This window comes from Schistocerca serialis, chromosome 1 (assembly GCF_023864345.2).
Source record: "Schistocerca serialis cubense isolate TAMUIC-IGC-003099 chromosome 1, iqSchSeri2.2, whole genome shotgun sequence".
NCBI lineage: Eukaryota > Metazoa > Arthropoda > Insecta > Orthoptera > Acrididae > Schistocerca > Schistocerca serialis.
In genome coordinates this window covers 946,729,729-946,743,352 of record NC_064638.1, presented here as the reverse complement: position 1 = coordinate 946,743,352, position 13,624 = coordinate 946,729,729, and the positions used below count along the sequence as shown (strand labels likewise).

At 38.9% G+C, this 13,624-nt stretch overlaps 1 protein-coding gene across 1 annotated transcript in view; it reads left to right on the top strand.

Moving 5' to 3' along the window:
* LOC126412603 (protocadherin-like wing polarity protein stan) overlaps positions 1-13,624 on the top strand; it is a 345,349-nt gene that overhangs the window by 144,278 nt on the left and 187,447 nt on the right. The window contains exons 18-19 of the mRNA XM_050082273.1: positions 9,890-10,054; positions 13,363-13,517. Of these exons, the coding sequence (XP_049938230.1) occupies positions 9,890-10,054; positions 13,363-13,517 (320 nt within the window). The remainder of the gene's footprint in view (positions 1-9,889; positions 10,055-13,362; positions 13,518-13,624) is intronic.

The window sequence follows — 13,624 nt, the reverse complement described above, 5'->3', positions numbered from 1 at the left end:
ACAGCTGTCAGCGTTCATGTAGTGCATGTTTCTACACATAGATGTCGCTTTATCCATTTGCTGGGATATTCTGTACCGGCTCATTCTAGTGCTCTTTCCACAGTTTGCAAGCCAACCATGGAAGGTATTTCGCGTATTAAACATTTAAAATACTGTCACAGTCTACTCACTGAGATGTCTACTTTTATGTTAACAGTTTAACCCAGTAAGACAAGTAATACAGTTAACAACTGTGGGTTTTTATTAAGGCAGCTTGACTGATGGCATGTAAATACGTGTAATGATTTTGATGTAGTATTTAAGGAAGAGAGTACTTAGCGACTTCCAACTAATTCTCGGTGCCCTCAGTTACACCCACATAATTTCTGTCTCACTGACCTCTGAACAGAATGATAACTGCAGACCTCTTGATGATCACCTGTTATTTCAATACCATTATTGCTATATCTTTCATCAGTTCCATCTGAAATTGCATAATAACTGACAATTAGATGAATGTTATGTTTTATCGACTTCAGCAGAGCGTAGCCCTTCACATTTTTTTTTTTTTTTTTAAAAAAAGCTAAACAACCTGCACTGCATCAATAATGTGCACATTTAGTCATAGTAATAAGTATTTCATTTTAAAAGCAGAAAATGTTCTTAAGAATTAAAGTACTTTAAAAATAGCAACATATATCGAGAATATTTGCCAGGCACCTCTATGCATTTTTGTACTTGTAAAATAACATTCATGCTCACTTTAGACAGAATTTCAATATTGGTTGTTTCATTACTCTGGAATATGTTTTCCTACAGTTAGTCTACCATTTCATATTCATTTTCATACACTTTTCCTTTTGAGTATTCCACAGAAAAAAATCACAAGCAGACAGATCTGGCAAATGGCAAATGAGGCGCCCAGAAACATTTGTTTATTGTGCATTCTTCTGTGAAGGCTTCATGAACATAATACAGCCTTTACCTAGATGTGTGGCATGTAGCTCATCTTGGTGGAAAAAGCTTAGTCTTTCATGTTTCTTTAGCTGAGAGTTAAAGTTTTCATCTTGGTGGAAAAAGCTTAGTCTTTCATGTTTCTTTAGCTGAGAGTTAAAGTTTTCAAAATTTGAAATAGGTGTCTATTTGATCAGAAGCCACACACCAAACCCACTACTTCATCCCTCAGTCACCTAACCAACTTTATCCTGACACATAAGTACATCTCCTTGGAAGGGAAGATACGCAAACAGATCCGTGGCACAGCCATGGACACCTGCATGTAACTCTCTTATGCCATTATGCTTAAGGGCCATCTAGAGGAAACTCCTGTAGCCTCCCAAACCTCTGGCTGGTTCAGGTTCATTGATATCTTCATGATGTACACTCAGGACCAAAGCACCCTATAGGCACCCTATTTTCTTTCCTTCACAATCTCAACACCTTCTTCCAATCCACTTCACCTGCTCCTTCTCAACCCAGAGTGCCACCTTCCTAGATTGTTGACCTCGTGCTTTATGGTGGCTCCATCCACACTTCTGTCCACATCAAACCCTCCAACCACCAACAGTACCTACATTTTGACAATTGCTGCCCCTTCCATTCAGGGAAGGTGTATCTGCAGTGACAAGAATTCCCTTTCCCATTATGCTGAAGGTCCACATTACACATTGCCCTTGCCATTTCCCCACACACCCCCAATCCTTCCACCACCCCAAGAGCCAGCTACAAAACCCTATAGTCACCAATAACACCGTGGACTGGAACAGCTGAACCACGTCCTTCGTCAGAGCTTAAATGATTATCTATCACCATGCCCTGAAATGAGGGACATTGTGCCCAAGATTCTTTGCACCCCTGCTAGAGTGGCATTCCATTGCCCAACCAACCTCCATAACATCCTAGTCTATCCTTATACAACTCCCAATCCCAACCCCTTGCCACAGGGATTATATTCCTGTGGAAGACCCAGGTGCAAAACCTAACCAATCCACCCACCCAGCACTGCCTATTCCAGTCTTGTCACAGGCTTATCTTACACCATCAAAGGCTTGACCACTTGTGAAAGCAGCCATGTTGTATACCAGCTCTGCTGCAACCGTTGCACAGCTTTTTATATTGGTCTGACTACTACCCAGCTTTTCACCAGGATGAAGAGCCACCACCAAACTGTAGCCAAGAGCAAAGTAGATCAACCTGTGGCACAACATGCAGCTGAACACAATATGCTTGATTTTAATGGTTGTTTCACAACCTGGGCCATCTGGATCCTCCCTTCCACCATCAGCTTTTCGGAATTGTGCAAATGGGAGTTATCCTTACAACACATTCTCTCCTCCCAAAATCACCTGGCTTCAACGTACGGTAACCTACTGTCCCAAACCCTTCATCTAACAGTTTCTGCCCCCTTGGCCTACCACCTCTTCCCTTTCCACATCCCCTCACCATCTTTGTGTGCCGCCCTCTGCCCTTTCTCCTTCCCTGCTCTCTTTCTCTTTCCCTGCTCCCTTTCTCCTTCCTTGTTCCTCACCTTTTCCACTCCTCACCTTTTCCACTTCTCAGCTTTCCACTCCTCAGCTTTTTCACTTCCCAGATTTCTTTCTGTGGGGAAAGTTTAAGGATATTTGCTATCGTGATCCACCGACAACGCCTGACAACATGCGTCAGCGCATTGTTAATGCATGTGCGAACATTATGGAAGGCGAACTACTCACTGTTGAGAGGAATGTCGTTACACACATTGCCAAATGCATTGAGGTTGACGGACATCATTTTGAGCATTTATTGCATTAATGTGGTATTTACAGGTAATCACGCTGTAACAGCATGTTTTCTCAGAAATGATAACTTCACAAAGATACACGTATCACATTGGAACAACCGAAATAAAATGTTCAAACGTACCTACATTCTGTATTTTAATTTTAAAAAGCTACCTGTTACCAACTGTTCGTCTAAAATTGTGAGCCATATGTTTGTGACTACTACAGCGCCATCTATCACAAAGTGAAAAAAGTGGTCCAACTAAAACATTCATATTTCTTTACGTACTAAACGAATATGTAATAAAAAATGGAGGTTCCTATTTTCAAAAAAACACAGTTGATATCCGTTTGACCTATGGCAGTGCCATCTAGCGGGCCAACCATAGCGCCATCTGCTTTCCCCCTTCAAGCTAGACGAGTTTTGTTCTTTGTAGTTTTTTCGTTTGATGCTTATTTCATGAGATATTTGGCCCGGTCACTATCAATGGACCACCCTGTATATATGTTGTAAGCTTCTCTCGTGAGGTTTTTGGAATAGGTCAAATAGGAGAATTTTCATAATTTTTTTAATTATAATTCCAGAAGTACAATTTTAAATTCATGCAAAATTCCAAGCGCTTTGCCCCATATCTCAGCTTGCAGTCAGAATTTCAAAATTTGCTCTTGAGACAAAGTTTATTAGGTTTACAGAAATATGTGTACAAAATTTCATAGTTCTAGTATTCATAGAATCTGAGGAAAAGGTACATAAACTTTAAAAAACAAACTTTTCAGGAAACACAATTTAAAGTTCAACCTAATTTTTTTCCTTATGTCACTTTTTCAGAAGGCACCACATATGTACTCTGGGTCATCTTTCCCTTCAAGGCTTCTTTTCTAGTTTCATGTTGTCTGCCTGCTTTCCTTTACCAGGTCTTCAACCAATTTTTCGCTTGGAGCTGCTAGGAGATGAGTTCACATTTTCTGCAGATGTTCTTATTTCGGACATAGCCTCATTGCTGGTTTGTCATTATTTCTCACGTCTTCCATTCACTAACTTATTCAAACCCAGATTATCCAGTTTTTTATACACTCTTTGTGATCGTGGCATAACTGAATGAAGAAAGAATCGAACACTTGTATAAATCTCCGTCAGTATCACAAGGCAAAAAAAAGAATTGCTTCGTCATAAACGATGCAGCTAGTTTGTTAGTGTTTATAAGATACAGAACAGAGTCAAAGATGATCTATAAAACCAAAGAGTCTGTATCACACCCTTCTAGATGTATCCCACACACATTTGGTTGAAAGTAATACACAGAGTCGTTGTTCACTGAGCTGGTATTGGAGTGCGGCTTCAAAACGTGGGTGTGGCAGAGGGGCCATGTCACACTTTTAATTAATTTTCAGGCAGTTCGGATGTGATTTCAACATTAAAACTTTGGGAACTTATTGTCCATGAATTGTACTAACAAATAAAAAATAAATCGAAAATTGACATTTTCGGTCAATTTCATCAACGTCCCCCCTTAACAACCTCTGTTAAGCTATTCATCTATAGAGTAGGAGGGGTTGCCTATCAAAAAGTCTTTCAAACACTATTTAAACCGTGCTTTCTCTGAAACCAAGTTTTTAATGGTTCCTGGCAATTTATTGAAAGTGTGTGTTCCTGAATATTGGACCCGTTTTTGAACCAAGGTAAATGATTTTAGGTCTTTGTGTAGATTGTTCTTATTCGTAGTAATGATACTATGTATTGAGCTATTGATTGGAAATTGATATATTAACAAATTTCATTAAGGAAGAAATATACTGAGAAGCAGTGGTTGGAGTACAAAGTTCCTTGAATAGGTTTCTACATGATGATCTTGAATTTACTCCACAAATGATTCATATCATACACTTTTTCACCCTAAAAATATTTGCTCAGCTTGCTGAGTTACTCCAGAATATGATCCCATATGACATAATAGAACAAAAGTAAGCAGAGTATGCAAGTTTTTTTTTATATATTTATATCTCCTACATCTGACTCATTCTCACTGCAAATACAGACTTGTTTAGGCACTTCAACAGTTCTGTGGCATGCCCTTCCCAACTGAATTTATTATTGAGTTGTAATTCCAGAAATTTAACACTGTCAGCCTCTTCGATCTGCATGTCTTAATATGTTATACACATGCTGGAAGGAAATATCTTACAGGTTCTGAACTGCACATAGTGGGTCTTCTCAAAGTTTAATGACAGTAAATTATCTTTAAACCATTTATTAATGTCAGTGAAAATTTGATTAGCAGTTATTTCTAAATCTGTACTTGGCTTGCTACTTATTGCAAAGTTTGGATCATCTGCAAACAAAACAAACTTAGCATCAGGCAATGTAACAGGTCATTAATGTACACAAGAAAAAGCAATGGACCCAAGGTGGAATTACACCACATGTAATTAATTCGCAATCAGATGAAGACTGACTGCTTACTGCATAAATATTTTGCAACGGCACCCTTTGTTTCATGTTGGCTATCTGTTCCTCTTCCTTTTCGGCCCCACCTGTCTCTGTCTTCACTACATCCCATACAGTTTTTATTTTGTTGCCTTCGATTTCTGGATTACTTGCTTCAATATTTTTGCAGTATTCTTTGTAATGCATTACAGTTCTAACATCAGAGCTGTTCCTAGATAGTAGATACAGTGTCCTTATTGTCCCACATGATATCTTTAATCCTTGAGTGATCCGCAGTTTATTTTTTGACTTCTGTGTGATTTGAGTTATCTTTAGGGGAAAACAATTTTCAAAAGTGGAGGTAATTTTATTAATGAATGCTTTGTATTTTCCATTTGAGTCAGAAGTACTGCAAACATCTCTCGAGTTCATGTTTTCGAGCAATTTCCTGAATTTCTCAATTTTTGACTTATTTATTACCCTCCTGGATTCAGCTTTTCAATAAATTCCCATTAAAATCACCAGAAATCACTATTTCCTCCACCCCCCCCCCCCCCCCCCCCCGAAGAGATTAAAATTTCCTATTTCCTGATGTGTATATACCTACTATTATAAAGGACTTATTATGAAATACTACTTCTTTTGTACAAGCTTCTAAGTGCTGCTCTGAGCAAAATTTATTAATATCAATATTCTTTAAATCCAAACAGTTTCTGACAAATGTGGCAATTCCTCCTTTCTCCAAATATTCTCTACAGAAGTAAGAAACTAACTTGAATCGTGTAACATTTAACATATCTATACCAGTGGTCACATGATGTTCAGAGAGGCAGTTATATCAACTGGTTTGCTCAACTCTAATTCTTCAACACAAATAAGCAACTCATTAAGCTTACCCCTTAGTCCTTGGATATCCTGATGCAATAAGGATAAATGATTTTGTGCACTGGCTGAATTATAACTGGATGAACCTAATTTTCCTGTCAATTTTTTAGTATCTCTATTTTGAATCAGAGGCTGTCTGCATGAATTATGTACATATAAATTTGCTTTCTGGCTGCCTATTTTATCAATGTGAATATCATTTTCAGTCTGTCTCTGAGCATCTTTTGTTTCTGCCCTCCCTACTAAAAAAAAAAAAAAAAAAAAAAAAAAAAACTGCTCATTTGTCACTTGTAACCACTGGTACTTTACCACTTGTGACAGTTGCCCTGCCCCCCCCCCCCCCCCCCCCCCCCCAAGTTACTTGTTATTAGCCCAGACAGTTTTCCCTTCCCTTTACTGCTGAGGTGAAGGCCATGCCTTGTAGAGTTCCACCTGCTGACAGAGTCAACAGGAACCACACTGATATGAGATCCCATACCTGATCCAAGCAGCCATTCCACCTCTAAATTAACTCTCCGAACAGAAGAATTTAAATGAAGCCGGTCATGGCACCTCAGAACAGACACCAGCTCAATACCAGTATGTCACCGAGTGAGGTGGCGCAGAGATTCGACACTGGACTCGCATTCGGGAGGACGACGGTTCAATCCCGCATCCGGCCATCCTGATTTAGGTTTTCCATGATTTCCCTAAATCACTCCAGGCAAATGCCGGGGTGGTTCCTCTGAAAGGGCACGGCCGACTTCCTTCCCCATCCTTCCCTAATCCGATGAGACCGATGACCACGCTGTCTGGTTTCCTTCCCCAAAACAACCAACCAACCAACCAACCAGTGTGTCTCGTTGCTGAAGCTATCTTTACCAGGTCACTCTGAATTGAATAATTAGGGTTCCTATCTATGCTGTTGACCACCCCACCCACTATTACCACCATGTCTTCCTTTGTGAAGTCTTTGCAAAGTGAACCTACATCCTCTATCACCTGACCCAGACTTGCACTAGGTTTAAAAAAAACTTATGAACTTGTAACCTGACCCTAGTTCATCCTGCAACAGTTGGCCAACACCTCTACCATGTGAACTACCTAGCAACAAAGCTTTCATCTTCTTCTCAACTTTTTCTGACTTCAGAGTTTTCAAACACTTTAAAAGTTTGTTGTGTTTTGTGTACTCCTACATCTACTTGTGGCTCATCAGTTTCCAACTGTGACAACAGATCAAACCCATTTTCCACATTCACAACCACACTGTCTGAAAACGTCCTACTTCTATTTCTTCTATAACCTGTTGTCACTTCCCAACTCTCTTTTTTTCTTCTCCCCCCTTAACCTTTCACCGAGCGAGGTGGCACAGTGACTAACACACTGGACTCGCATTCGGGAGGACGCCGGTTCAATTCCGCATCCGGCTGTCCTGATTAAGGTTTTCCGTGATTTCCCTAAATCGCTCTAGGCAAATGCCAGGATGTTCTTTTGAAAGGGTACAGCTGACTTCCTTCCCCTTCCCCGTCCTTCCCTAATCCGATGAGACCAATGACCTCGCTTTCTCCCCCAAACAACCCAACCCAACTTTAACCTTTTCAAATTTGTTGCACTTTATCTAGTTCTGCCTGAAGGGCAGCAATCTTCTCCTCCTGTTCCACTATCTTCCTGTCTCTACAGAAAATCCTACACAGCCAATGAGCCTTGTTTATTTCCCCAATTCCCATGCCACTGCATTCGCCCACATGAAAGAAACTGTAACAACCCTCACACCACACCCCAGAACCAACAGTCCTGTGGCAAGTCATACACTTCCCACTCATGGCAAACAAATTTTAGCTTTAGTCTAAGTTAAAACAAGAATAACTTTGTAGACTACCCAATATATTAAGCCAGTGATAGAGGTCATGTGTGCTTGATTGTGTGAGTGTGTGTCTGTTTTCTTTGCTGAAGAAGGCTTTGGCTGAAAGCCATTTTGTGTAACAGTCTTTTTGTTGTTCCTGTCTGCAACTGCTATGTATTTATTAATCACCAGTAAATATATATATCAGAGATGGTTTTTAAATTACTTTTGTTTGCAATGATATCATTCACATGCAGTACTGAAGTCATACTAACAAATATAATGACTAGATCTGCCTTCAAAGCAGCAACTCCATTATTTACTTCAGGTGTGAGGTGGTCTTTGACAACACCAAACATTAGCATAGCTGTCTTACTGAGCAACACACCATTGCTGCAATTTCAAACAGTAGCTAACCTGTCTATTATTAATACAGTCTCATCAGTCAATAATTTTGCTGGCACTGAATCACCAACCCCATATGGAAATTTTTCTCGGACAAAGTTTTAACCTGCAGAATAAGTTACTGGCAGCTTTCTCCTCTCTGCAGTAATTGCTAATATTATGATAGTTTTTTGTTCTTAATGAGATACATTTCACCTACTATCACCTTACTTGACATCTCTGGTGTAAAGAGCAACAATGCCACTGCCGTATTTGGATTATTTACCTTTGGAAGTTGACAAGTTTCTCAGTTGAATCTTCAGGCAGTGTCCATGCTAATCAAGTACTTCATTATGTAGGGGGGATCACTTTATGCATAAATCTGCAGTATCTATTGATACTCCCAAGGGACTCAGTCTGTGGTATGTTTAAGGTCTTTGCAACTTCTGAGTTATTTAATGAAATTATTTGTCATGAGATAAGTGTCTCACCTGTCCTTTTTCTCTGTATGAAGGAAAGAATCCTAGCAACAATTTTGGGATGTTTCTCAGTGTCTGTCCCTCGGTAGGATTTCTGTGATGAAACGGAAGTTTTCAGCTTATTCTCCAGTGCAACACATTAGATTCATGCATTCATTTTGCCAGCTTCTCTATTAGATGTACTCTTAGCATAACAAATAATTGCAAGTTTGAAGTCTGCATAATAGCTCTGCTGAATAATTTTCTTTCGAGGTTACAAGTCATTGACGAAGACTAAATTTTACTGTTTAGTCACAGGAAGATAATGCCTCTCCTCTCATGTAAAACAACAGAACTGTTGGTGCTTCGCTAGTCACCAAATAAATGAACATCAGTAATTGAACATGTTTTCAATATGCATTGAATAATTTTCAGTTACTTTTGAACTTTTGACCTAAGGAATGACCACTACAGTTGAGGATTATATAATGTGAAAATATATCAGTATTTGTAGGGTTGCACAGGTTAGCCACACACCAGTTTTTTGTGGCCAAATATTAGGAAGAGGTGCTGCATGTGATCAGTCAAATAAGGTAGCAACAATTCTGCCACTATTTGCTCTGAATTGCTCGTTCTCTATAGTTATTTCTCACTGAACATGTGAACTACCTCTGTACAAATAAAAGAAGACACTTTATCAAGCTTGTCTCACTCGTCGTAATTATCCTGTCTTTTTCTGTTGATATTATCTGGATGAAACAATTGTTTAATTTTTCAGAGTCATAATTTCTAGTTTTGTGTTGCCACAAGTGGCAGGGGAAAAAGTAATGAAAGACTGTCTTCCACTTTATACAGTTGTCCTTCAGCTGCTTGAATCATACACACATGATTCTTCTTTATAATCTGCAGAACTCAGTGCTCAAAATTAGCCTCTTTTCTTCTTGTGGTTATGCTTGCACATTTTCAATTCTCTATGCAATGCATTGAAATAGTATCCATGAAAACATGTCGATACATACCTACAGCTGCTGAAGATAATTACTGTGAATTATTAAAATAATTGCTGTGAATTATTGTATAATTGAGACCAAAAATGTCATTCGTATTCATATTTTCACACAGTCAGTTTTCAGTTTTATGTGATTTATGGTACAGATATTAATTGATTTGGTTCCAGGTGTGCTATTTTCACAGAGACATGCTACAGATTTTTGGACCTTACTGGGCCACTTCAAGTTGGTGGCTTACCATCTCTGCCAACACATTTTCAAGTAAACAGCAAAGATTTTATTGGATGTATTAGTGATCTATACATTGATCATAAGTTTATTGATCTTAATGGGTAAGTGTAGAAATTGTGTTGTTGGTAAGATGTTCTTTTTAGAGGACATGTAGTTATAATGTTTGGAAAAATGTGCTTAGTTTTTGCATTTTCTGTTTTTGAAGAATTTGTACTTACTTATTGTTTGCATATTTAAGTAACAAGTGCTCCAACATTTGCTTAGAGTTTTTAATTAGAACAGAAAATCACCTGTCCTTCCTTACTAGCTTGATGAACGATGACTTATGCTAATGTTGATACATACTGTGTGAATTGTGTTGTTTGTGATTATATGCCATTTTATGCTACAATACTTTGTTGTGTAAATGTGGTCATGCTGTCATGATATATAGCTTATCTCCCAAGAGATTTTTCTGCCAATCTGTCAACACTTCAGTGCAGTTGTAACTATCCTCTTGCTGGTAACATTGGAACACGGAATCTCAGTAGCCTTTAGTGCCACAATTTCAAACTGTGGAGTATTAACACCTGTTGCCTACAGATATTTGACTATGTCACCATTTTCTAATTGCATCAACATATTGAATTTTTTCACTTCTCCATATTTTCTGAACCTTCAAGTATTTTCTTGAATGTCTCTACACCAGCATACTTGAAAATTTCACTTGGTGTATCGTCATTCTCCCACAGCTCTGTAGTTCCTCATCTCCTTAACAGCTACACTCACTACTTCAGTGTTGGTTGCCCTTCATCACTTTTGATACCAGCTTGTTGCATCTGTTCCTGTTCCTCTTCTTGAAATTTCAGTACTCCCCCAAAGTTCAACAGTTCTTTAAAATATTTTTCCCATCTTTGTGTGATTTTAGTTTCCTCTCTGATTAACTTTCCTTTTTATCCCTGCATATTGTTGTCTGAATCTGCCATCCTTGTTTTATCTCTTTTATTCCCTTAAACATTCTCGTAACAGCCTTTTCACTTTTATATTCCTCGACATCATTCCATCAGTTTTTGTCAAATTTGCATTTGTGTGTGTGTGTGTGTGTGTGTGTGTGTGTGTGTGTGTGTGTGTGTGTGTGTGTGTGTGTGTGTGTCAGTAACTAAGCTGGCAAAATGTACATTATTGGAATGAATTTGCCATGGATATAATGAGACATTGCAATGTAAGTTTGCTAAAACATAATGATCTTTTTGTTTCATAAACATTTCATCAACTCAATTTCTTTTATTTCTGCTGGCACCATGACCCTAGTACATATCTGCACATGGTCCAGATAGTGTTCCTCCATCTGATGATGAGCTTGCAGTAGCTTGAAAACTGGTTAACAGTGCAATAAATCTTATTAAAACTAACAAAAAAGGCTGGTTACATATTATACTCTCATACATTTCTAATAATAATATACTCATTAAGCAGTGGCAGGAGAACACACACACACAAAAAGGTTTAACTTTTACAATCATTCGGAGCCATTGGCTCGTTCTTCTGGCAGAAGAGTTGAAGGAGAAGGAATAGGGGTGAAGGAAAAGGACTGGAGGGGTTTAGGGAAAGGGGTACAGTTCAGAAAAGAATTGTTGGGAGTAGCACCGGACAAGATTAGAGAACCTGCAGACGCAAGGATGGAAGATAGGGTAATATACAGACAGAGATTACTACTAAAACATTGTGCATGAGTTAATAAAAGTGAAAAGCTAAGTAAGTGCATAGTCTGTAACAGTGGTGGAATGGGGGGACAGTGAAAAATAGATGGGGCAGAAAATGAAAGATGTACAAAACTAAACTGGAGTGGAGAAAGGAGTAGTTATTGTGAAGAAAAGCTGAGATGGAAGGAATTAACATAAATTAAGGCCAGGTGGGTGGCAAGAACTAAGGACATGTTGTAGTGCTAGTTCCCACCTTGCGGAGTTCTGAGAGTGGGGGAAGAATCCAGATGGCTCGTGTGGTGAAACAGGCACTGAGGTCATGATTGTAATGTTTCAGAACATGCCCTGCAACAAGATATTGTATGTTGCCAGCAGACACCCTCTGCCTGTGCCCATTCATCCTGATTGATAACTGGGTGGTAGTAATGGCCCAGGAAATCTGCTTTCCTGGGCCATCACGTCCAATCCTGGTACTGCTGATCCCTCAAAAAAAAAAAAAAAAAAAAAAAAAAAAAAAAAAAAAAAAAAAAAAAAAAAAAAAAAAACCACCACTTGTCACTCAGTATTATCCTGGTCTGGAATGTGTTAATCATCTACTTTGACAAGGCCACGACTTTCTAAAGTCATGCCCAGAAATGAGATCCATTCTGTCTTAAGATTTTGCCCACTACACCAGGAATAACTGTTCATCACCCTCCCAATCTCCGCAATATCCTTGCACCCCTGTGACCATCCCCACTGCAAGACTTGTCGTGTGCACCCTCCTACCACTACCTGTTCCACCCAGCTGGCAAAACATACACTATCAAAGAGAGAGCCACCTGTGTCATGACACATCACATTCCACCTGTTATGTAAACATTATTCAGCCTTTTACATCGACATGACTACCACCCAGATATTAATCAGGATGAATGGGCATAGGCAGAGGGTGTCTACCGGCAACCCACAATATCCTGCCAGTTTCTCAAAAGCCTGCAGGTGGGAACTAGATCTACATCATGTCCTTGGTTCTTGCCACCCACCTGTCCATCATTTACATTAATTCCTTCCATCTCAGTATTTCTTCACAGTAACTATTTCTTTCTTCACTCCATTTTAGTTTTGCACATCTTTCATTTTTTGATCTGTTTGTTTTTTGCCACCACTATTACATACAATGCACTTAGTTTTTCACACTTATTAGCTCATGCACGATGTTTTAGTAGTAATCTCTGTCTTGCATATTACCCTGTCTTCCACTTTTAAGTTTTCAGGTTCTCAGATCTCATCCAGTGCAGTCCCCAACAATCAGTCTTTCCTTCTCATCCCATCCTGTAAGTCTCCTCTGACCTGGGGTTCTGGGTGACTTTTATGAGCTATAACCCTTTCCCTAAACCTCTCCAGTCTTTTTCCTTCACCCCTCTTCCTTCCCCTTAAATGCTTCTGTCGGAGGAAGGAGCCATTGGCTCCAAAAGCTTGTAAAAGTTAAACGTTTTTGTGTGTGTTCTCCTGCCGCTGCTTGGTGAGTAGATTTTTTATCTATCCATTTACACAATAACTAAAATTGTTGTATACTTCCCACGTGCCATTACTTTGAGCATTGTATAAATTTAGAAACTTTGGATCAGTGTAGAGCATGTTTCCTTTTTTTTATTCTCATCAACCACTTTATTGAAGTATTATTTTGTCCTGTTTAGAGAACTCTGTAATTACAAAAATAATGTCTTTTGTCTTTTGTTATACAGCTATGTTGCAGAAAATGGAACAATAGCTGGTTGTCCAGAAAAACGGTTTTTCTGTCAGTCCAATCCATGTAATCATGGAGGGAAATGTGTGGAAGGATGGGGAACTTATCTGTGTGAATGCAGTGAAGGGTGGAGTGACAAAGACTGTAGTCGAGGTAAGACCACTAGTATGAAACCATCTTTTCAAAATTACATGAGCTGTCATAAACTTTATCTTTCTTTTGACTCATTTGATATGATTTTGTACATGTTACTTTCCAGT